The sequence below is a fragment of the Gadus chalcogrammus genome, chromosome 7 (assembly GCF_026213295.1).
Source record: "Gadus chalcogrammus isolate NIFS_2021 chromosome 7, NIFS_Gcha_1.0, whole genome shotgun sequence".
In the NCBI taxonomy this organism is placed as follows: Eukaryota; Metazoa; Chordata; class Actinopteri; order Gadiformes; family Gadidae; genus Gadus; species Gadus chalcogrammus.
The window spans coordinates 20,563,850-20,588,516 of record NC_079418.1 but is presented as its reverse complement, the minus strand read 5'-3'; the positions used below and the strand labels follow the sequence as shown (position 1 = coordinate 20,588,516).

Here is a 24,667-nt window from a genome sequence, read left to right as displayed (position 1 = left end):
GCACTTGTCAAACAAATGTGCACTAATGGCAACAACTCCACGGGGTAAATGATTGTATTCTCTTGATATTCAGCAACCATTATTCAAACATAATAGGGTCGTACCTTGTTGAAGAGAGCAGCAAATTGCCCCATTCAAAACAATCTTAAGAGACGTTTTGCAGCAACAAAGAGGGATAATGTCCCGGGAATATATACCTCCGCAGAGGAAATAACAGCCCACCAAACTGGAACAAGAGTGGAGACCTGATAGTCAGAATCATAATAAACATCTCAGTCCATCTCGGACTGTATCTCATCATAGAGGAATGTCAACACATTAATCCAACCGTTCCCCTTACAAATGCATTGTCTCCTTATCTTTGAAAGTTCACAATGTGTAAGGGGTAACCGTTTTCTTTGTTATTTTCCTACAGTGTATGTGCATTTATGCCTCGTAGTACAGAGGCAACCTCGCGATACTGAGCCATGTCTACTGTGTTCCCTCTCTTACCTTTCACAACAAGTTAAAGAATAGCCGTTTAGCTTTTTCAATTGTCGTCAGTGAATAACACTTTTGACTCCTTTCCAGCTATGTTCATGAGTTAGCAAAAAAAAAAAAAAAAAAAAGGAATATAAACTTTTAATAAAATAAAAAAGAATTTGCAGGGGCAAATCCTGTTGATACTGCCAATAAAGGCATTGAACGCCATGGTGGCAGCTGATGTCTCCATGACACGGACCAATCAGAACAGCAATAACAGAAAACATTTAGTGTTTCAGCATTGACGGCACTGACCCGGCGGTATGACTTCAATGCTCAGTGATATGTTATATGAGTGCGGGCCATATTGGTGGAGTTTCAGCGGGTTACCCTCCCTCCTTCAGCCAGCCGGAGGCAGGGGAGAACCCTGGCAGCCATCTAATGAGAAAAGACTTCCCACATACACGCATTTTCAATGTGCATTCATGGTAACAAAAGGATGCAATGAAATGCCAGGGGATGTGGGTGAGTGGCAAACGTAAATATTTGAAGATACATTGAGCTCCGGGGAGTGGCACCTATGCTAAATCGGCCACAAAGAGCTGTGAAACCATGAGATTCGGCCTCCCAAAGCCAGGCGTACGGTTCTATGGAGGGGGCGGCATCTACAATCGGGCCCCATGTTTAAATCAGCCAAACAAATACGCAGCCTATGTTAACATTACAGACATTATTCAATGTCAGAAAGCTAGCGCATAGTTCCTCTATGGCCTCGTTCAACCTAGGATCCCAGGGTCACTCAAGTGCCTCCACTTACGGGCCACTTGAAGAAAACATTGGAAAAACACATTAGGACCCAGAGGTGGAGCAAAAAAAGAGCTCGAAAAGGCTTCAGACCAAGATGGAGTGCTCTGCGCCTTAGTGGTGGACGGGCTTCACAGACGGACACAGCAGTCAGGGAACCCCTGGTGGATCCGTCCCCATGTTCCCCCTGACCCTGCTCCCTTTCCACGTGGGCTACTCCCAACCCTGTCATGACTGTGGCCGTGAGAATAGGGGAACGTCTCTCGGATCACCAGCACAACAGGATCGCCTCACTTCCTCCCAGAGGCCCATTGTTGTGTCGAGCATAGCAACGCCGCGTTGCCTTCCAGCTTCGTGAATCAGGTAACAAGAGTCTGTTGATGGATGGTTCGCCTCTCCTCCATCTCTCCATCAAAGCCTGTTGTCTTTTGTCACCCCATGTTGCCTTGTTGTTGAAATAGCCCCCGGGGTCTTGTCAACAGCGCCAAAAACAGAAAAGGTGTTCATTCGCTGACAAATTGCCATCATTAATCAAGATCCCTGCGTGTGTCGTTAGCAAGAGAGGTCCCATCCATTCCTGGCATAGCGTTAAACCAAACCAAATAGCTTGTTGCCCTGTGCACTTAAGTAAAGAGCAGACCAGGACTAGGAGTCCAGAAGGAGCGTGGCCATGCCTCGCTGACTAGAGAAAACAAAATATACTAAAAATACATTCATATTAAAGGGATACCCCAGATCTTTGAACAAAAGATGACCAACTACTATATTCCATCACCAAAACAAGGCCGAGCACCTTATTGCTAAGCATGGATAAGATACTTTAAACCACAATATGGATATATTCCAAAAAGGTAAAAGCAATAATATAAGAAAAAAACAATATGCTAAACAAACTAGCGCTTGGAGTACACCACTCGGTCTAGGAGTTAAAGCTCTTAAACAAACTTTAACCCTGTTGGCCGGGAGGGGGGGGGGAGGGGGGGTAAGGCAGTACAGTACTGCAGGTAAACTACGTATCTGATGAATCCTTCTGCAGTGTGGGATCATGAACCATGAACATGTCAGTGTGCTTGGACAGGATGCAGCACAGAGCCAAAGGAAACATATACAAATGGAGAACGAGGGAAGATAACGTACAGGAAGACAGAGAGAGAGCGCCGTATAGGTGACCCCAAGATGAGGAATAAGCGGGAGTGAGGTTTCAGAAACGCTTCCATAGATTTTCGACAGGATCCGATCACTGTAAATCTAGAACGCTAATGAGGCCCTAATAATAAAATGAGCCAGAGCAGAGGTCATAAGAGTGGCGAGGATGACAGGGATGATGATGATGATAATAATTGGACCGGGGGTCCATCTCCCCTCGGTCATCCGCATCAGGCTCCCCGCGCCCCCCCCCCCCCCCCTGTGCATTAAAAAGCATCCGGGACGAGGGGAGAAGCTGCCCACCAGCGGGCTGGCGGCAGGGCCCTCCTCTCTTACCGCGTTCCCCGAGAGGACGAAAGTTCACATCAGGAAGACATTTCTGTCGTTCCCCTAATTTGCCTTCCGAGGAAGGAAAGGGTCGAGCCGAAGGAACTTTACAATGAGCTCTAATGACGGGCCCGCCGTCCTCTCCCAAGGGTTCCAGTCCTCTTCCTGGCTCCCTGGTTCCACGGCCACTCGGAGGTAATTGGATGTGGTGGGTGATGGGTGGGTGGGATAATGTGATAAGGCTGCTGTTTTACCGTGCATTTCCCCCTCGGGGATAGCCCTGGTGACGCCGTAAGTAGTATTTACATTCGACCGCATTGATATAAAATTAAGAAAGAGGTCAAAAAAAAGAACCAAGACCGTGTTTGTCAACAAAGGCCAGTAGCAACTACTCCATATATCTAAAGTTCTTGACATCATCTCCTCCTTGTGGTATAAATGTGGATTTATTTTTGAGTATTTTAACTCCCTAGAGCAATAATTCACAATCAAAAAGCTAATCCTGACCGGTGATGACAATGTGCTTTTACTTTGGCTACATTATGGTCATATTATCCATATTTATGTCTTTTAGCTTCCAAGAAATACAGAGCCGATTGCAGTCTTGGCAATTCGGAGGCGCTTTGGAGGAACCCATAGAGTACAGGGACACTAGCTTAGATGTTAATTCCAATGGCACCATCTAGTGGACAAATGACGTGGTTGCTTCGGAAGACGCTGTTGAAACTGTATGTTCCCACAATGGCACTAGTTCATGTGATCTATGAAATGAGACGAAAAATGCGTGATACATAAAGAGGATGTGACAAAGAGAGAGAGGGGGAGCAGTGGGTTCACCTGAGCAGGGAGAAGACGCTGTAGGAGTTGCGGACAGAGTGCTGGTCCACCTGCAGCAGGCTGTGCTTCTTGCGTTCCGACAGGTCCTGCAGCAAGACAACGGCTCAGTGGTTCATGTCCCGGACAGTCCTAATTTAACCTTATTCCATTAATACAGTAGACATCTGTATCTGCGTGTGTGTGCGCGTTCGTGTGTGTGTGCGCTCGTGTGTGTGTGTTTTCGGGTGTGTGTGTGTGTGTGTGTGTGTGTGTGTGTGTGTGTGTGTGTGTGTGTGTGTGTGTGTGTGTGTGTGTGTGTGTGTGTGTGTGTGTGTGTGTAGGAGGCCCTTGTAGCGATAGCACCGGGGCAGTTACCTTATGATCAAAGTCAGCTGCGTAGTAGCCATCATTCAATCCAAATATAATCTCATTTGGACTCCTGGAGCGAATCTGTGGACAGACGAGACCATAGGCATAATGCAGAAAAGGCACAGAACACAACAAAGAGAACAGTAGGACCGTAACATATGGCTCTGGCCTCGGCTCCTCGCTTCACTCTCTCTGATAACATGGAAATACAGAAAAACACATGTTCCCTTCCAGACATTGTAGGCAACTTGAAAACCCTCCATTAGATCCACTTATTTCATTGCACCACAACGAAAGATGCCCTTTCCCTCTTGTATGCTGACGGCTTTAAGAACATATTTCCAAACCGCTGACTGGGCGGATTTCTGACGCTCTGCCGTGGAACGGTTTCAACGGTCAGCTGGCGTGAAACACACTGGGAAAGTGCTTTGGTCAAGCCTGTCATGGATTTGGCAGGAGCCACGCGTAGGGCTCCAAGGCTGGGCTGTTTGGCCGCTGCTCCTCACTCTCATACAAAATCTGAATTAAAGCCTTAGAATACAATGTAGGAGTCATGTGCTCTGGGGTTTTGTTAGCTCCCCTCTACCCTTGTTCAAACCGCTGTTGGCTTACTGTTTGACCTCAAATGTTAACGCATAGTTTGGATGGCTGACGGTCATGCCAGGGTTACCAGCGCCAAACCAGGTAGACCGTTTATTAATATCCGGATAAATACATTCAGAGTAAAAAACTGTTATAATGACCTTGAAATCTTAAAAACCTTAAAGTTATGCATCCGTCAAAACAAGCGTAAGTCTGTGACATTGGGAAAGAACTTCCCAAGAGTTCAAACTAATTCTCAGCTAAGTCTGCACGCTCCAGCTTGTTATTATCACCCTATCAAATTCCATGTTTCCTAATCCAACAGGGAAACGTGTCATCTCATTGCATCACATGCTCCCCTTGGAATGGGTGTGATTTTTCCTTTGGTTCTCCAAAAAATCATCATCATCACATGTACAGGCGCTGGAGCTGACCTGTTGGCCGGTGTATCGCAGGCCGTCCAGGTTGACCTTCCACTCGATGAGGAGCTGGTACTGCTGGAGCTGACCACCCCAGATCCTCACCACGAAGCACGACACCGACGTGTCCAGTAGGTCAGGCAGCATGCCGAAATCCAGGCTCCGCCACGTCGGATTCTGACGTACGCACACACACACACACACACACACACACACACACACACACACACACACACACACACACACACACACACACACACACACACACACACACACACACACACACACACACACCAGGGTGCAGAGGGATTGGATCAGACCCTATAGCTACCTCTGTTCACTTTACAATCTACATGAGCACTGACAAGTCCCAAGTTAACTTCCAAAATGTATCCTGAAGTATTTCTCTGAATCATGTACAGAAGTTGAAATGCAATGGGGATTTTCTTTTTCACAGAACAGTCCACATATCGACATAAGAAAACAGATTGAAGCTTTGGATGCATCAATATACTCAGAAGGTCATATATGAATTTGAATTGTAAGCAATTAATGATGGTATTGTGTAACCTGATCTTCACAAATTCACTTGTCCCCAACCCTCTTACCATACATCATAATAATGTCACATGTCAATTCCTGAGTGATGCTTTCGAAAAGCCCTTTGAGACAGAAGAAGAAGAAGAAGAAGAAGAAGAAGAAGAAGAAGAAGAAGAAGAAGAAGAAGAAGAAGAAGAAGAAGAAGAAGAGAAGAAGAAGAAGAAGAAGAAGAAGAAGAAGAAGAAGAAGAAGAAGAAAAGAAGAGAAGAAGAAGAAGAAGAAGAAGAAGAAGAAGAAAAGAAGAAAAACAGGGAAATGTAAACCAAATAAAGAGAGGCTACATTCACTCACTATTGGGAGTGGGCACCATGTGTGTGTGTGTGCGTGCCTGCATGTGTGGAGGAGTGCAATAAGCAAGGAAAAGAGCTTATGTCAGCTGATGACTGTGCATTTGGCCTTGCAGTAATGGCCTGCTGATACTGTAGTGCAGGAACAAAAGGAAGTGTGCAGAGATTGCACAAACAGAGGGTGAAACAGCCGGAGATCAAATAACATAAAGTTTACAGTTGGGTCACATATGATGAAACACAAGTGCAGAGATTTGTAAGGGAAGAGTAGGAAGGTTAGAGTCGCCATAGAGACTGAGTAGCTCATGGTTTTGTGCAATGATGGTTGAAGATAACTTACCAGCGAATCTCTTATGATCTCACTTTCATAAAAGTCTGCAAAGAAAACAAGAACATTTTGGTTAAAGAGTGGAACACTTATATTCAATGCATTCCTTGCAATAGCTCCTTAGAAAGTTGTTTTGACAGTAAGGATAGCAAATGGGTATCTGCGTCAGAAAAAGTCATCACTCGAAGGGCATGACATAAAATAACACCAACTTCTTTCATCCTTGTTCAACGTGATCAAGTCCGTTATACCAACACAGCTTTTCCTTCTAGGAAGGCATCACAAGCTTCAACAGCACAATCCAACTTGTGACTAGCATAGAGAGTGACCATGACATTGTGTTTCCCCGAAATCGATGGCTGTGAACCATTTCTTAGAACTTCTTACAAGTGACCATTTATACAAAAAGACTGAATCCTACTACCCGGAGATCAAAGTGTTCACAGAGCACCATTATAAACTGATGCTGTGAAACATCGCTGTTCAAATTTAAAAAACGTTTGTTGTTCAGCATCAAAATGTGAGATAGAAACATCTACGATAAGTCATGCGGCTCTTTGTTACCTAAAAATATGAATATATAAATATAATGTATAATGCAGTGACTTCATGCCTCCATTCATGTGCATCATGTGTTTTTAACCATGATCCTTATGAAGATGCTATAAAATTACCTTGACTTCAAACTTGAAAATGGTATTACATGATATTCTTCATAAAGCCATCAGAGACACAAGCCACTACACAGAGATGTAGTAGAGAAAGAGAGGTCGAGAGAGACAGAGTGACGCAAAGACCCATAGAGGACAGGGGTGTATTGGGGCACCTCTCGATATGCGGTCTTCTATACAGAGGTGGAGGGTGAAGTAGGTGTCAAGCAGTGGAGACCCATTCTTGTTGACGATGTTTCTGGCAGCGATGCTGCGGAGGTGGCGTAGTCGTCTCTGTTGGGCAGGAGCAGAGAAAGGAAGAGTCATGGTGGGTGAGGGGGAGGTGGACTACAGCAGTATGAGATGGATGGAGACTTAGCGGGAGGATAGAGCAGCATTGTGATTAATATCCCTCCCGTGTTATCAAGGAAGGAAAAAGGGTTCCCCCTCTGTTATTTGTGATGCCCCCTTGCCTATGTAATCCTGCCGCTGGGTCTGAGATGATTTATCTAGAGAAATGTCACAATTTATAATATATATTAATCTCCAGGTATCTCTTAGTCATTAGAAATTTTGTCTATAAAATGTGATGCATAACAGCAAATTTCTGTCAACCGACTAATCTTGGCAATCTTAATATACCATGAATAAAAATTCCATTCAAAGTTCACAGAATACTCAAACTTCGATTCTACATTGTTAAAAACAGGCGTCTTAAAGTAATCATTTTCAAAACACTTCCTTCCCCACCAAGGGGAAGGAAGTTGAAAAGGTGAGCCTACGGGGTCCTGACATGAAAGAGTGAATTCATTGGATACAAGAAAAACATCAACAATGCAGCCCTCTCCAGGAAGGCAAAGAAAAGGCAGTCCTTTCAGAGGAGGTGTACGTTCTTCATGCGTCGTGCAGCCATAGCTCCTGTGTGTTCTACTAGTGTGCTGTGGACAGTTCTTGCTGTTCTGGAGATAGCATCAAGACTGATAGGTTAAACTAACACAAATGTGAGGAGATATGCAATCTGGAGGTGTAGGAAGAGAAATGGATGGAGGAAGGGGGCAGGGGGGGGTTCTGTTCTGTTGACAATAACTCCTCTCACCCATGTATGTATAATATAGGCCCATTAAGGTTAGGCCCTTCCCCAAGTTATCCTGGGTGATGAAAAGCTATATTGGAACAAAACAGCCGGTCAACTATATTGACTAAAAGGTAAACGCACCAGCGGCCAGTGTCTATTTATATTCACTAGTGATTTTTAAGAAAAGCAAACAAAACATTGCACATCATCTCTTGCAAACACTTCATCAAGGCAAGCAGATATCTTTATGAGACAGCCTATTTATCTGAAACCAAAACATAAAAGCTGAGTCACCAAAAGTACAGACAAAGTATAGTGTATGTGTCAACGTCAAGTATACCTGGCAAACATTGACCTTAAAGAGGTAGGTGCAAAACAAATGTCAGCAAATGTAAATAGGGCTGCAGATTGTAGGCCTAGTAGAGATATATTAGGATTTAGCTAATTTATTTCCATTCATTTGAAGCACAAGATCGACCTCATAGGAGTACCACTCCTGTAGAGTCTCACTAGTGGCACGCTATACTCTCTAGCTAGCTACAATTGTTTTTCCACCGCCAAGACTGTGATCCTAGACATTAATTTGCAAAGCAATGAATGCTGATTTGCAACTATGACTTTCTCGTGCATAGTCATTAAACATTGCTTGAAAAGCAATTCCTGTGCTTCCGGTAAGAAATATGCAATTCTCAAAATCTGCTTGAAGAAACACCTGAACTTTCGCCAAATTCAGCACAAGGTGTGAATGGTGGACTGTAAAGTGTTAATGAAATATAGACTTGCCAGAGTGGATTTTAGGACGGTTTCCATGTGTACTGTTGTCTCAGATTGACAAAACACAGACAACAGCAAAGGCCCATTTGAAAAGCTTAACCATAGGGTTTCCTTTTCAGTTAAGAAAGTCAAACGCTGGTCCATTGATTGTTATGCTTGCAGAAGTTGTCGGAATTCTCACAGTTCCAATCACATAGTACATGCAGCATTGCAGTTAAAATAACCAGTCTATACTGCGTTCCAAACTGAAATGTACAACCAATGTTAAAAAAGAAGATGTAATAACATAGTCCATGGTGCATACAAAGAGTAAATGGACAGAACAGTAACATTGCAGAGAATGGTCCGCTTCAACGCCATTACTGCAGATTTATACAGCATCTGACTAACATTCTTTACCAGCAGACCCTCACTGCAACGATTGGCCACCATTCAGTCGCTAAATCTAAGTCATGGGATTCCCTATAAGATTAAGGGCATTGGAAACAAAAAACCTTTGTACTCTGTTAGGAGACTTCCGGGCAGGATAAAGACAAAACACAGACACTGTATACTGGCCATTTGTCTCATAGGTTGACTAAATAGCCCATAGGCTATGATAGTTTTTTTCGGTTAGAGATTTCCAGCATTCAATCATGACACACACACACACACACACACACACACACACACACACACACACACACACACACACACACACACACACACACACACACACACACTATTTACTTTTTTACGCAGAAGCTTAGATAAACATTCTACTTGTCAATCTTTGTTTGATGACAGGATAAACAGTTCAAATTGACTTTACCAAGTAAGCGAGTAAAAACAGATGCAGACCCTTTTTTAGCGAGATGAGTTGGTCCACAAGTAAGTTATTTCCCAGAACACTGTCTTAAACTTTACATGTTTGGATTTTGTGATTACATTATTAGCCCTTCTGAAGATGCCTTACATCAGCATACTGCAATCCTGCATAAAGTAATACAAGATGGCTCATGTTTGAATGGACAACGAAGAACCATCAACATTGTATTGTCAGCATTGAAAAAATATTGCTTTAAAATGTTTACTTTCTGAATGTTATACAATTGGAGTAGGAATGAAAATCCTCACAATATCTTTTAATTATTGCACAATAAGGCCCCTTATCCCAGCAAACCCGGTGTTGAAACTGGTACAAAGCGGATTACAAGGTAGCACCATTACAACCACCTTATAAAATATCTTATATGGCTGCCTACATCCCAAACTCGTAACATCCCTGCTAAAGGGAATGTGAACACTACGAAGCACACCAGAACAACCAATTAACTTAGTGGGGTTTCGGTATAAGTCTGGAATAAATATTCAAGAATGAATGCTTTCTGATTCATCTACCAATTGATGAACCCTTGACTTCCACAAGTCAAAGGGTTCAAAGAAACCATGGAACTGGTCACCTGAGCTTGATGATGCATAACGTTATTCCCAACTGCTGCAGAATGAACTCAACTCGGCTGGAATTGGCAGTACATTTAATCCGTAAACAATTATGAGAAACTAGAGTAAACATGGACGTGGAGCGGGAGCAAAGCATGGTAGAATCATGTGTCGTTGAGAACAACGTTGCACATGATACACACATGACAGTACCAAAGCTCGACTGTTAGCTACAGTAGCTAACTAGCCATGTTAGCTACCATAGGCCTGGAGTTGTTTTATAATACGTTGTCAGTTATCAATGCAACACATTTGAGGTGACATGGAATGGCCTACGTGCACAGCGCTCATACAGCATGAAGTTAGGACCATGCACATAACGTTACCTGCTGGGATGTGAGTTCTACATGCAGTGCTCGGGTGGATGAAACTCCGGAGTTAGTGACAGCTGCAGCGGGGATAGCAACATCCCGACCGGTGATGGAGTTCATCCTCCTATCGGCAGCTAGCGAGTTTGCTTCATTCAACAAAATATCCCATCGTTTGCATCTACTACAATCATTCAATGAGTGTCCTATGCTTCAAAGCTCCAAAAATGAGTGTGCAGACATTGTTGTTTAGAGAGAAAGTAGTGTAGTAGCCTAGCTGTCAGCTAACCAAGCGACAAAAACAAAGTAGCTATTTTGCTAGTTGCTTCGGAGTTCATGTCCGGTATTTTGGTAGAGAGGCATCTAGGTTTCTGATTGGCTCAAGACAACGTCCGTCACACGAAGTCTTTAAACCTTGTGTTATAATTGGTTTGTTTGGCTGACGGCCGCTTGGAAAGGGAGGGGCATGTATGCATATCTGTCAATGCTGGAAGGAGGAAGTCGCACGGGACAGCGTGACCTGCAGGTGACACACGATACACAGTGGGTATTGTAGTTATAATTACACGGTATTAGGGAATTTAAATCAATGGAAAGTGATAAACATCCTTTAAAGTATGAATAAATATCCACACATCTGATAGAATGTACACAGAAAGATAGAAATAAAGAATAGAGATACATGATATTTTGTCCTCCACAAATTCAGTATCCTAATCTAAATTGTCCTCCAGGAGGCAGCATTCAACCGAGCAAAAGAGAAGAAAGTACTTACAAATGTATTTAAAATCGGAAATTCACTGAGCTTCTCGCCAGACCACTGAATATAAATAATATATATGTGAAATGTAATATGTAACGGAGTTTAAATTTATATTTTGATTATGTTTAAGTGGTGTCCTACGGTGCTGGTATGTTTGTTGGTTGTGTGTTGCCATATCTCCTTAGAGCGGCGTTGCCATGAGAGTGAGGTAGCTGCAATATATTTTGTTTATTGAGGAAGACATCCTCTGGGGGGTATATTTTAATGCAGTAGTCTTTTAATATACCAACACCATTTTATGAAGACATGGGTGCGTCGTCTTCTGCTTACAGGCTTCCTTCAAAATAAAGAAGAAAATATAAATCCCGTCGTTGTTCTTAAGTCCTTCACTAAATGACAACCGTTACATACATATCAAAAGACAACACATTTTTTAAAACATAAAAAAGTTTAATTTAAATATTATCAAACAGATTATGCAACCATACAGAAAGGCCTTTCGAGGTTTATTGCTTGAGATAATGATGCACATGGATTAGACACTTGTGTCCACTGCTCTCTAGCAGGACACGGTCAAAGTAATGAGAACTTACTTTTCAGATTACACTATTAGCATCGCTTGCTGAACCTGTCCATAACACATACATGCTCATTTTCCATTCCAAAATATAAAGAGACACTTCAATTCCAAAAATAAAGTTATTAAAAAAAGACCAACAGCATAAACCATTCGAAAACAATTCCCTGAAATTAGCAATGGTTACACTTTTCCATCAATACTTCCACTTTCTTTAATGACTGAGGTTTGAATCAAGCTTAAAGACCTGAAGGTATGGGAACATTGAGTGACGTCTCTTTACACACCAGTCAGTCCCTAAAAGGACAAGAACGGAATGGGATAAAGAACTGTTTAGGGAAGGTCTTGTATTAAAGGCATTTTTAGAACATGACAAACAAAAACAAACATACAAAAAAGTGCACAAGTGTTTTTTGAGGAAAAAAGCAGAAATCCATGTCTACCTCGAGTCTTCACAGAATACAATTAATACTTTCTGGCAAATAATCAAAACATCAAAAATGTTTGGCACTTTCGCAACATGAATTCACTTGGTTTCTACCTCCACCTACTATTATTATTATTATTATTATTATTATTATTATTATCGATGCATTAAGTAGGAACAAGTAGGATCTTTGGCTCAATTAGAGTTTGGGTCTATCCGCCCAATAATAAGAGTGGTGACTCTTTTTGCATTGCGTTTGCATAGAAATTGGATCTCGAGAGGAGAATTATATGAATGCATCAGTGAGTAGTACAAAAAAACAACATGGCACTTCATGAATGTTTTGAATCTGTTAGCTTGTTGCTGTTTTATCGATTATTGGGCCTGCCAGGACCAAGTGTTCCGCCCCAATCTCTTCTGATAAAAAACTGCCTTAAGAAAATAAATTCGAACAACGATGGACCATTAATGGCAGTGCATCATCTGAATTTGTCCTCTTATCAGATAAAGACAGAAGGAAGAGAGCACACACAGAATACCATTTTCAAGATGACCCAATTCATTCTACCTGCACATTTCTTAGGGACAAACTACCCTCGCACTGGTCCAGGTCGAGACCGAGTGTCGGTTTACAAACGTAATTGTTTTGTGTGTTTGAGTTTGTGGTCCGGAGAGAATCAATCAAGGCACATGAGTGTCTGGTGGGGGCAAAAGGGATTGCATCCAACGTCAGGAGCCCCGGGGTGACCAACAACCCTTCTCACAGGATTTCGAGGACATCGCTCTCTTTGAGACCGAACTGGGTCTTATACTTGTCGAAAAGGCACTGAAGGGATTTGATGTACATCGCGTGGTACTGATCCACCACATCTGGGGTCGGCTCCTCGACTTTTGGCACTGAAATGGGCTCCCCGACTGGTGAAAACAAAGAGTGAAAGTGTGTTAACAGAATTAATCAAAAGTAAAAAGAAAATGTGCATTAGTAGGAGTTAAACATTAATGTGCCCTTGAGGTCGGACAGAGTAAATATTGACAGTGTGGATCTTCTGCTGACTGCCTTAAATGGGTGCTTGTAACATTGGCCTTTTAAATTACATTACATAATGAGCGCACATTTGAAAGCACATTTGACAATTTTGGTGGTCTTTCATCTATTTTTTCATCTATTAAACATTTTTAAAAAATTTACGCATATAGGCATGGCGGGGAATAGCAGTATCCGTATTAGTATTAATAATAATTATAATAATGTATTCTATTTGAAGCGCTTTTCAACACACAAAGAATTATGAGGCAGTGCTCTTCGATTAGAAAGTAGACAAGGGTGACGATAACCTTCAAGCATTAACACTTTGAACTCACCAACAGTAGTGATGGGTTTGCAGTAAGGCACAATGCCCCAGGTCTCTGCCGAGAAGAAGCTACATCCGTGGAATAGACAGGGGGCAAAGCCCACAATCTTCTGCATCTTCCTCTGCACCAGCCTCCACCAGGAACCTTCCTCATAGATAATCTGCTGGTAAGCATCATTCTCCCCAAATGAGTATACGGGAACCAGGTCCGACCTGAGGGAAGACCACAGATTACTCAACAAAGCTCTTTGCAATACTTGGATAGAGGAACAGTTTTTTTTATAGATGACTTTGGTTCATACAAATAAAATCATATAATAAATAAAGACTTTATAACTTTGTATGTATTCAAGTCATTCTCAGTATTGTAACTGTAGTGTAAAATTGATTTTAAACTTTATATATTAGATACATTTTCAAGGAAGGCAAATATCCATAATATAGTAATATTAATAATATTGTGTTATAAAGGGTACCCTTTTTTAAGGAGATACAAAGTAATACATATGTATGATGTCAAGTACCTGTAGAATTTGAAATTATTTTCATACTTTACTGGTTTTGGATAACTAAACTTAATTGACCCAAATCCACTATGTGTTGACTTATTTTTCTTATGTTGGACTGTAATCCTAGTTATGAATGAACATTCCCATATCTAAAGCCTCTTTGGAAGAGGCACTACAAGATAATACATAACCTGAAATAGGACCCGGACTCATTATGGGAAAGGTTCCCACTGGCTTGCACTGAATGTTTACATATGATGTTAACTAGTGGACTTATAGTTCTGTTTATGGGATTAAGTCAAAGCTCTTTTATAATTTAGCTCAATGTAAGGGAACAAGCACATTCGAGTCAGGATTAAAAATTTTCTCATTATGAAACTCATAATGAGAACTGTTTTCAAACTCAGCTTGAAAACCGGTTTTCATAATGAGACATTTATTTTATACATTCCTAGGCATTGAGTATTCAGTGCATCACTGGTATGTTGATATATTTAAAAAAAAAAATGATATAACTTCTTAATTTTCTTGGCTCTCCATTATATTTTGAGATGATGAGTGCATGCTTTTGTCAGACATACCCTTTCTCGAGAGCTAATCGGACGAAGCCCTTGCGTCTGCTCAAGGTGACAGAGTTCTTTCCTGGGGCACACTCCAGAGATTCGGCTGCCCCTCCGACTACGATCACCACAGCATTCCCTGTGCCGTTACAAGTCAGCAGGTAGTCTATCGAGTTCTTGTTCACTGGGCAGATGCCTGTAGAGGGGGGGGAAAAACAAAAACTGAGTTTGTAATTCCTTACTATGCACAATTATCTGCCATCAATCCTGCAACTCCCTAACCTCACTATCCTGACGTAAAACTTTGGTCCCTTATTGTGTCTGGTACTGATAAAACATTTATTGTGTTTCTCACCGCTTCATCTGATTATTTATATTGTCCCTTTATTACGTCTAGTCTCAACTTGTTCCTCAGACGCAGCAAAATAAATGCAGGCCTGTGTATGTTAGTCCTTAAGTTCCCTTATTGTGAAAAACTCCAACCATGTGGCATACAAGTTCAAGGAAACCGGCTTTGGCAGAGGGTTGGATATGATCTAGTAAGAATATAACTTCAAAAAGTAGCTGTTCTTTCGTTAAACAACCACGATGAATTAGGGCCTCAATATAACCTCAATTGATTATACAGTAAAAGATAGAAATATTTGCAGCCAAAACAAATGTAGCAAGCTTAGATAAACAAAAGCCATTTGGCTGTGCAACAGGCCAAAGCTCAACCGTTGTAATGCAGCTGCAGTCAACGTTATCAGAAGTTTAAGCATATAAATATCTGATGTACCTCCAGACATTAGGTAATCTCGAAGGACTGGGAAACGAAAGTTGCCAGCAAGCGTTGCCAGGGACGGCTTGATCCCTGGGAATTTCTTGGAGAAGCTTGTGGCCTCGGTCCCAAAGTTGCAGAAAGCACCAAAACAAAAGATGCCGTGGGGGTGGTATCCAAAAATGTAGTTCCGGCTGGGCAACAGGTCGTGGGTCTTGATCAGCTGAAAGACAAGGAGGGGGGGGACACACAATACGTTTAAATTATTTCCCTGTAGGGTTCGCAAAAGTAAGGGACTATTGGTTTATGTGGACAATGATTCAGTAATCTGGAACATTCTTTGGATGTTTGGCCCTGACAAAGTAGTCAAAATAATGCTGTGTGTTCAACCTTCATTTCAATCTACAAATAACAAAAAAGCTTTGCGAGAACCAGGAGGTCCAAACATCTTGTACTGTATAACAAAAGACAACCAACCTAAGTTAAACACGACCATTAGGAACATAGCTAGTACACACAGCTAGTTCTTGTGTAGTCTTGGATTTGTTAACCAGTAGTAGGCAAACAATTTAGTTATGTAACCACATTAGCGGATGAGATTACATCCCAGATCTTCACAGAAGCGACAGAGGGGGGACTTGGCAAATAGAAAACTACATTGGATTCAGCAACATATGCCATTGCCAGGGAAGGAAGAATAGGGCATGGACAGCATAACAAGGGTTGTGCAGCCGGGACAATCACTGATATATTCATTTCAGCATAAATTGGTTCAGTCAAATTACTATTTTCCAAGTCAAATTCTAAACATTTCAATTGGACATTATTTAAACACTACAAAATCTGTACAACACCAGATAGGGTTATTAACATAACCTTTCAACACAGCAGTAGTTGAAAGAAGCCCCAGCACGAGTTAAGAGAACGATTTAATCAACGTACTCCAAGTTTAAACACAGCCAAGTAACACCAATGATTAAAGTGCAGGACACTGTGGTGAGCAAGGTTCAAGGTTCCTGCAGGGAGCACATCTCACGTCGTCATCAATTGGCCAACAGAGCACATAAAGATCCATCCATGTGTGCACTGTCATTTTGATACTGTGTGGAATGGGGAGTGAATGTAGTGCCCAACACTGGTCTGATGAAGAACAAAAAGAGTATGGCATTTGCTGTATTTTTATTCATGATTCTGCTTGTTGGCGTTGGCCATAGTTAGGGGTCTAAGCAGCGAAGCTGCTTGGTCCCCTATTGTTTCTGTAACATGTTTTTTTTTCCTCAAATTCTGTAAAAGTCATACTGCAGCCTATACCGTAGGTCGAAAACTCTTGAAATATTCAGGTATGGTTACCAATAGCCCCCACCACCCATAAACCCAAATTTGTGGTACTGCACCCAAAGGTTGGCGCTAATGTAAAAAATCATGAATTAGGCTTATTTCTCCTCACCAGAATGACCTGGGGTCTCATTTATAAAACTGTGCGTGGGATCGTTACTAAAAATGTGCGTACGCCCATTCCACACTTGGGATTTAATTGACATTTGATTATGTGTTTACAGTGTCACATAAAAATATTATGTCATTGACACATGTTGGACAGATGCTTTATTCCATGCAGTCGCGCCGTCAGTGGACAGTATGGAGTCACGGGATTAAATATAGAGATTTTTTTTTAATTTATATTCTAAGGAGATGTTTCTGGAGTTATAACTGAGAAATAACGCAGTTGACTTAAATTATTCTGATTAGGATTTAACGCATGATACGGGTTGAAATTAAATTTATGAAGGGCGATGATAAAACATAATCGTTCTTCTCACTTTACAATTCTTCGGTCTGACTTCAGTTCACCACCACACCATCTGTGTCGCCAATTCTCCTTTTCCTCCAAACCATGCGTACGCATGGGTCAGAGTTTGCTTAGGGCTACGCACATTTTCCCGTCAAGTTGGTTTTTTATAGATCACAACCTTGGCGTGGAAAGTCACGTACGCCAACTTCAGCCCCGTTTTGTGCGTACGCAACGGTTATAAATGAGACCCCTGGACTCAAAATTCTTTAATAATATTAATCTCTAGAATCAGATGCATCATGCAATCATGTTTACAATTTCATATTAAAGCCAATCATGATAAAAAGATTCACAGGCTACAAAAATAATCAAGAATTCACCAAAATCGCCACATAAAATCTTTAGATCAAGCCTCACAAAAATCATCAAACAGAATTTGTTTTATTTAGTTCCATTTGAGAAATATTGGCCAATAAAGTTGGAGCAGCTGAGCTAGCCCATTTTTCTTATATGACCATTTTGTTATTGTTTGAAAAAAGAGTATCATCAGGTGGATACCAATACCCCCCACTACCCATAAACCCAAATTGTTGTACTGCACCCAAAGGTGGCGCTATTTAAAATAATTATGAACTAGCCTTATTTCTCCTTACCAGATTGACATGGACTCAAAATTCTTTCATCATATTAATCTCTAAAATCAGATGCATCTTTTTCACCCTTGTCTTCTGCTGTTTACCTTTCCTACAATTTCATAGAAAAGCTAAAACGTCCACAGTCTCAGCCCATTTTGCCTATATGACCTTTTTGCTATTGTATAACTACCATACGGCTATCATTCGGTGGAAACCATTAACAGTGCAAATGTTCAGATCTGTACTCTCTTAAGAAAGACCTCAATTCTCTTGTGAAATGTGTGCTTGGAGTTTTCTTGATGTTGTGTGCTTATCAATAGACATTTTCACCATGTGAATGAGGCTTCATGCAGTTCAGGAATGGCAGAGGCTTGAGAGTTCGAATCCTGATAAGAGCATTTTGAACAAGCTGAACATGACATTCTGTCATCTCTCATTTCAGAAACATTTAACAGCACCTGAAATTCATAAGGCAATCAACATTCCGACTCCTCGTCAACCATTTTCCTTCATAATTAACTCTGTCATATTTATATTTCTTCCGTTAGTGTTCCTGACCTCAAATGTTTCATTTCTCCAGAAATTCAAAGATTTTTCAAGTATATGCTTTTAAGAAAGCCCTTAATTCACTTGAGAAATGTGTGCTTGGAGTTTTCTGGATGTTGCGTGCTTATCAATATACAATTTGACCATGTGAATGAGGCTGCAGTTCAGGTTTATGGCTTAATGGGATAATGCCTTGTACAGGTGATCATTAGGTTGAAAGTTCGAATCCCGATTAGGCCATGCTAAACATGACATTCAGCCATTGCTCACCTGAAAGCCGAGGCACAGTATGACATTAAGTGGAACGTCTTCATCAACATCTTACCTTCATAATTATATGGCATATGTATATATCTTCCTTTAGTGTGTTCTTGACTTTTAATTTTTCTCTGATCCCGTTAATCACCGCTTGCGGTTACATTTATATATAGCTTTTGTTTGACTAAGAATTGGCTGAGATTTACAAATCACCTGAAATGCACTCGCAACCTTGACTTGTGCCTCTGTCATTTTACTTTAAATAAACAACAGTTGGGATTTGAGCCCAATTCAAAAAATAGTCATGCTCCAATAGACACGATGTCCATGAGACTGTGATAATGCTTCTGTGCACAGGTCGATTTTATCTTCTACCTCAACTCAAGGTACAGAGAACAGGCAAAGAGGACATAATACCAGCTCAGCACTGCTCCTATCAGGCAGGACAAAGTCTAGAACTCCCCATCAACGTCAAGCGGCCCTAATCAACTGGGAGCCAGGGGCCGCATGGAACCAGCAGCTGATAAACGATCCAGCCCTTGATTAGCTGATGAAGCATTCATGCCACGCCCGGGTGCCACGCACAATTGATCCATCTTTTTATCATAAAAACCAACAGACCTTTAGATATAGTTAGCGTTAGAACAGGACTATGTAGAACGTTTACACAATTTACCTATGGGTCCAGTTCAGGATGGTGTTTTGGCATATTTGACTAGTTTCTCTCTTGCAATTAGTTTCATTTTTTTTCATAATTGGGGTAGGTATATATTAGATTTAATTGCACATAAAATTGAATCATAGATTAAAAGGTGTGTTTCATGAAAATACACTGTAAACCTACTTAACTTTAATTGGGTTGTGTCTCAACTTACCCTGACTGGAAAGTAGTCTCTGAAATACGTCCACACGGTCCAGTTTCTGACCCAGGAAGACCTCCTGCCACCTGAACAGATGAATAACGTTAATGACTTTGATTATGTTGGAATGTCCTCTGTCGTATTAAGTTTTATAAAAGTATCATTAAAGTGACACAAATAGTCAAATGCACACAATAGACACATTTGCATGTTCATGTTCTGAGCCTGGAATACGGTCCAAACAGATACTATCATTTTAGAAAGCATTACCATATACTAGCAAAGAAAATAGTTTAAATCATGCACTTTACATTTTTCTTCAGATTAACTGTTATGAATGAACTGATAAGAACCAGTTATTGCACATCTTTTTTTGGGGGTCGTTTTAAACCAAAAAAGCTGCCAGAACAGTTATGTCTTACGTTAACAGTCACATGTGCAAGGCGCGAACAGCATGGTCAGATGGCAGGCCATCAAGGCTTCCATGCCAGTGGGTATGGATTTAGAGATAAACGTCATCTGTCTCGATGTCCAAGGGGTTTTACCTTGCTTCGGGGTGTTCCAGTCAAAGATGAGCCAGGCGGTGTACATGGCAGCGATGAGCCAGCAGTCCGTGCAGAACATGTAGATCAAGAGCACTGTGGCCGAAAGACCTGCAGGCAGAAGGACTCGTCTAAGAAGCTGGTATCGACATACTGTCAGGTGAAGATGCATACCCTGTACGGGGTCTTGGGTCTCCCATGAGGGAAAGAAGTGTGATCGTCTGTTTTAAGTATGACGTGCTGACTGGTGAATTTGCATAACGTCAGGTACTGTTTTAGAGGATTTCTTCCCTCAGTCAAAATGAGGATTGAAAATGTTTAAAATCTAAGAAGAAATGAAATGGTGTCTTTTTTTACAGGCACCATTTTAGTCTGGTTTGATTAATATAAACTGATTCATGGCTTATAATATATATATATATATATACACTATAGTCCATATGTAACTATTGATCATCATAATTATTTTACTATTATAATCAAGCCATTATGATTCGACCATTACATAATGAATGGAGGATTGGAAAGTCAAATTACTTAATTCTATTGGTAGCCTTTTTGTGTGCTGAGCATAACTCCATGGAGAGGGGGGCGGGGGGTAAGAAAAGCACAAATTACAGCATAATTATGCATGAAGCTTACTGCATTGACCTCGTTATTTGGAGCCTAACGAAAACAGTGTTCAACACAGCTAAAGATTCCCCAGGGCCCCTTGCATCTATAGTGGGAAAATTATATTTTCACACTACGTTTCTCTATAGTGTTTACCATTTGGCTCCATTGTAACAATATTGAGCTTATATTCTTGAATAATTTATACTTAAAGTTAACCTTACTTATACTTATTATCTAAGTGAACTGAGACTAATGTCATTGATTACAGAGGGATGTCTGTCCGAGTGTTCTCCGGTCAACCCTCTGAGGTGTTATGAATACCAAAAGGAACAGGGCCCGGAGCCTGCCCCCCACCCCCTGCTGACGCGTTTCTCACCCTACCAATATTCCAACAATTTGGCTGAGAAGCCTCCAATATTTTCCACCATAAAGACAGCAAGAGAAACGGAATGTGATAAATGGAATTTTCCCACTACACACCAACACTGAAGACACACAGGTAAACTCTTGCACTCACCCAGGGCCAGGAAGGAGATGACCCACTGGAGCACAGAGATGCACTGGAGATGCTTCTCCATCTTGGATCTGCAAGGCCAGGGAGGAGAGGGCAGGTCCTGCAGAACCGAGAGAACACTGGATCCAGTGCCTAGAAACACACACACGCACACGCACACACACACACACACACACACACACACACACACACACACACACACACACACACACACACACACACACACACACACACACAAGGAAGAGAGATAAGGAATAAGGAATGAGATAGGGATTGTACAAAACATGAAAATCACTCCTTCGTGAAAACATTTAAAGAAGAAAAAAAACGAAAACAACATCAATTATATATATAAAAAAAAAGCCAAGTCACTAAGACAGAGTAATGGATTAAAGCTACGACCGACAATGACCACACAAAAAACAACACAGGCTCTATGCTTGTTTCTTTCTCAGCAACTTTCATTCTTCACAGTGTAATTGCATTAGACTACAGCCTAATCAACGAGGTTGGGCGGGGGCGGGCGGTTGATGAGACAGATGACACAGACAACAAACACACACACAACACCGTGGCAAGCGCCTACGTCACGTCCACCACAGAAACTAAACCACAGTCCTGCGGCACCGCTATACAAACTCACCATAACCATCCAACTGTCTCCCCATAAACAGCATGGGACCAAGGTAGAAACTCTCTTCCCCCTCTTCAGTCAGTGACTCAGTCCTGATACAGGGAGCATGTGAGGAAGGCGTCCCACATTAGATTCACGAGAACCAGAGAAGCTCACAGCACAGAAAAGCCAATAAAGATGGCCTAAGAGACCTGATCCCATTTGTAAATAATCCGAACAACATGATGGCTGAAGGCTAGAGGGTTTAAGTCCTCACAGGGCCATCGATGTTTGGATCGCTTCCAGTCAACGGCCGGTGGGGCGGGAGATGCAATGACCACGTTTACCTTTTGCAGTTGGGTAAATTCTTACAGGAGAGAAAAGCTAGGCTTACAGCAGAAGTTTGACTGAAACTGTAAAATCAGTGCTTTTTTGTATTGTGTCAATATTACTTTCATCCCTTACACTTTCTCACATGAGCCAGACCCAATTCCACTAATTTGAGTTGTGGAATTTCTGCCAATATCGGTGTACCATCTAGGATTATAAGAGGAACTTTAAGAATTCTACAGAGGTGGCGAAAAAGGATCAAATAAGTCTTTATTTTCAAGCTGCTGTCCAGCAGTACAGCCATTGAGTGCAATAACAAGAACTTTAGTCCGCCTTCGCTCACTTATCAGAGGTTCACTGTGTCCATGTCAATAATCAAAACCCATACACAAACACGCTTACAAAGTCTAAGCAATTCAAGCAATTCACTCATCAATAAATGTACAAACTGACAGAATTCAACAATGTCCCAGGCTTTCGGATGATCACTCCGAAAACATTAACAGTAGAATTTTCCAAAAAGAATAATCACCCTCATCATCATATTGATTAAAAACAGAATGAGAGGTAAATCCACCACCTACCTCTACAACTTTTAAATTGTTCAACTTTTTAAGTAGGCCTAGACAACTCTTCTGACTGAACTTCAGTTAGGATAGTGTTGTTGGTTTTGATTGTATTCAGTTACTGAATACAATCAAAACCAACAACATCATCCATACAATTAAATTAAATTAAATGAATCTTCCAAAAAAAGAAAACCGGCCAGGCCAGTAGACTGACCAACGCATACATTATTATCCAAGCTTTGAAGCCAAAGTTTTTAAATCAACATTCTGTCTTGAGAGTGGCACATAGCTCAACAGGAACCAGATCAACGCAAGAAATGAACACATTCGCTTACTTTTCATTTCCAAAAAGAAAACAACAAAGAAAACAAAGCAATTCGACTCAATACATGCATCCATAACAATGAACCCCAAAACATTTAACATGACTGGTGCGGTAGAGCATCACACAACGGCATGTATTACAGTAATCACTGCCGAGTCTCACCTTTGACGACACCCGAATAGGCAGCCAGAAGCGTCTTCATGTCTGGAGATCTGAGTGAATCGATGGCCAAAAACTGAATTGTTATCTTCTGTTGTGACGTGTGTCCCGATCTACAGCTCCCCTTTCATGACAGGCTTCTTCAGACTGCAATGAATGAGCGCACTAGAGGGACATTTAATCTGAGTTGGGGAGGAGCAAGGGGTGAGCGAATCAATCGCCAGTATGTGATCTGCCCGCAGAAAGAATTAGGTGGATGCCAGCCAAGTTCAGGGATCGATCAGGTGAATGTTTCGAAGGAGTCTAACCACTGTAGCGGCTAGGTCGGTGCAGCTGTATTTATCGAGAGCACTCTCAGATGGGTGTGTGTCAATTGATTGTTATCTAATAACCGCACTTTGCTGTATTGTTATGATTTTTCTTTGATACTTTGGAGCAGCCTACTTGGATATTATGTTGTATTGTCGGAGATTACCGTCATTTGCATCTATTTCCATTGAGTTGGTTGCAAAATTTAAATATAAAACACACGAATGTAGGGGTTTATATTTTATTTATGTAGCTTAATATCGAAATAATACTTAATAAGGCCCACGTTCAAACCTATTAAATGACATTGAAGTGCTTTCAGAGTTCAGGGATGCATGAGGTCAGCTGCAGCTGCAAGAACGGGAGTGCTCCCGTTCTTCCTTGTCGTTTTTTAAGATTTTAAAATTTGTTATGTTATTTGTTATTACTTGGATAATAAAAAGTTCAAAGGCTTTTTTCAAATATAATTATATATAATATAATTATAATGTTGATATAGATATTGTAAAATATGTTATATTATCAGCCAATGAATAGGCCAACATTGTAAAGTGTAAAAAAAATCCCCATTACATAAGAAAATGAAGACTACTTATGTTTAAAGATAAGATATACAGTAGGACGTCTTGAAAACGTACTTTCACCTTTGCCTTCAAAAATAAGTCAATAATATCCATTGCTGGATCCTGTGTGAGTGCTTGCATGCGTGTGTGTGTTTGTGTATGTGTGTGTGTGTGTGTGTGTGTGTGTGTGTGTGTGTGTGTGTGTGTGTGTGTGTGTGTGTGTGTGTGTGTGTGTGTGTGTGTGTGTGTGTGTGTGTGTGTGTGTGTGTGTGTGTTTTTTGTGTGTGTTTGTCTGTGGGTGACACATGTGTGTGTGAGTGTATAGGTGCATCGATGTGCATGTGGTGCATTGGACGCTTTAATTAGCGTGTCTCATTCACCCAATGGTATTCACACACGATATCAAGGACTGTGAATTAATGGGAACATTAAAGAGGTCACAGTGCCCTTAACATTACCAAGTTAGTGTCCTATGGCAGTATGCACAAAAATACAATTCTGATTTAGCTACTGCCAAACCATTTTTATATATCTGCACCATCTATCACTATCACTATATGTCTACTTACCGTTGCCTATTTCTTGTCGCAAGAGTAGGGGTACTAACCCTTGTCTCTTGGCCTTATTCCAACATGGCTGCCTTGTCCTCCCCTGGTCTCT

At 41.2% G+C, this 24,667-nt stretch overlaps 2 protein-coding genes across 3 annotated transcripts in view; both read right to left on the bottom strand.

Annotated features, from left to right (window-relative positions):
- Positions 1-10,774, bottom strand: part of uvrag (UV radiation resistance associated gene) — a 73,409-nt gene extending 62,635 nt beyond the window's left edge. The window contains exons 1-6 of the mRNA XM_056593456.1: positions 10,448-10,774; positions 6,967-7,084; positions 6,153-6,187; positions 4,941-5,102; positions 3,931-4,005; positions 3,577-3,662 (exon numbers count right to left, since the gene is read on the bottom strand). Coding sequence (XP_056449431.1) covers positions 3,577-3,662; positions 3,931-4,005; positions 4,941-5,102; positions 6,153-6,187; positions 6,967-7,084; positions 10,448-10,552 — 581 coding nt within the window. The 5' untranslated portion in view covers positions 10,553-10,774. The remainder of the gene's footprint in view (positions 1-3,576; positions 3,663-3,930; positions 4,006-4,940; positions 5,103-6,152; positions 6,188-6,966; positions 7,085-10,447) is intronic.
- Positions 10,775-11,621: 847 nt separating this feature from the next.
- dgat2 (diacylglycerol O-acyltransferase 2) lies at positions 11,622-23,444 on the bottom strand. Of its 2 annotated transcripts, none has more exons than XM_056594575.1 (8): positions 23,139-23,444; positions 21,143-21,271; positions 20,014-20,121; positions 19,484-19,554; positions 15,396-15,600; positions 14,639-14,813; positions 13,559-13,761; positions 11,622-13,111 (listed from the first exon to the last, which is right to left on the bottom strand). In XM_056594575.1, exons 1-8 carry the CDS (start codon positions 23,176-23,178, stop codon positions 12,957-12,959), a joined length of 1,086 nt encoding a protein of 361 aa, XP_056450550.1. In that variant the 5' UTR covers positions 23,179-23,444; the 3' UTR covers positions 11,622-12,956. The 2 variants fall into 2 exon arrangements, with proteins under 2 accessions (XP_056450550.1, XP_056450551.1); XM_056594576.1 differs by lacking the exon at positions 23,139-23,444 and adding an exon at positions 21,783-21,858.
- Between the last annotated feature and the right edge of the window lie 1,223 nt (positions 23,445-24,667).

Excerpts from the sequence above, each read along its gene's own strand:
- dgat2 (XM_056594575.1), bottom strand. The coding sequence starts at position 23,178 with ATGAAGACGCTTCTGGCTGCCTATTCGGGTGTCGTCAAAG. Across the intron at positions 19,555-20,013 it reads CTGGAACACCCCGAAGCAAG|GTGGCAGGAGGTCTTCCTGG; the intron begins GTAAAACCCCTT and ends TCATCTGTTCAG. Across the intron at positions 13,762-14,638 it reads CGATTAGCTCTCGAGAAAGG|GTCGGACCTGGTTCCCGTAT; the intron begins GTATGTCTGACA and ends GTCTTCCCTCAG.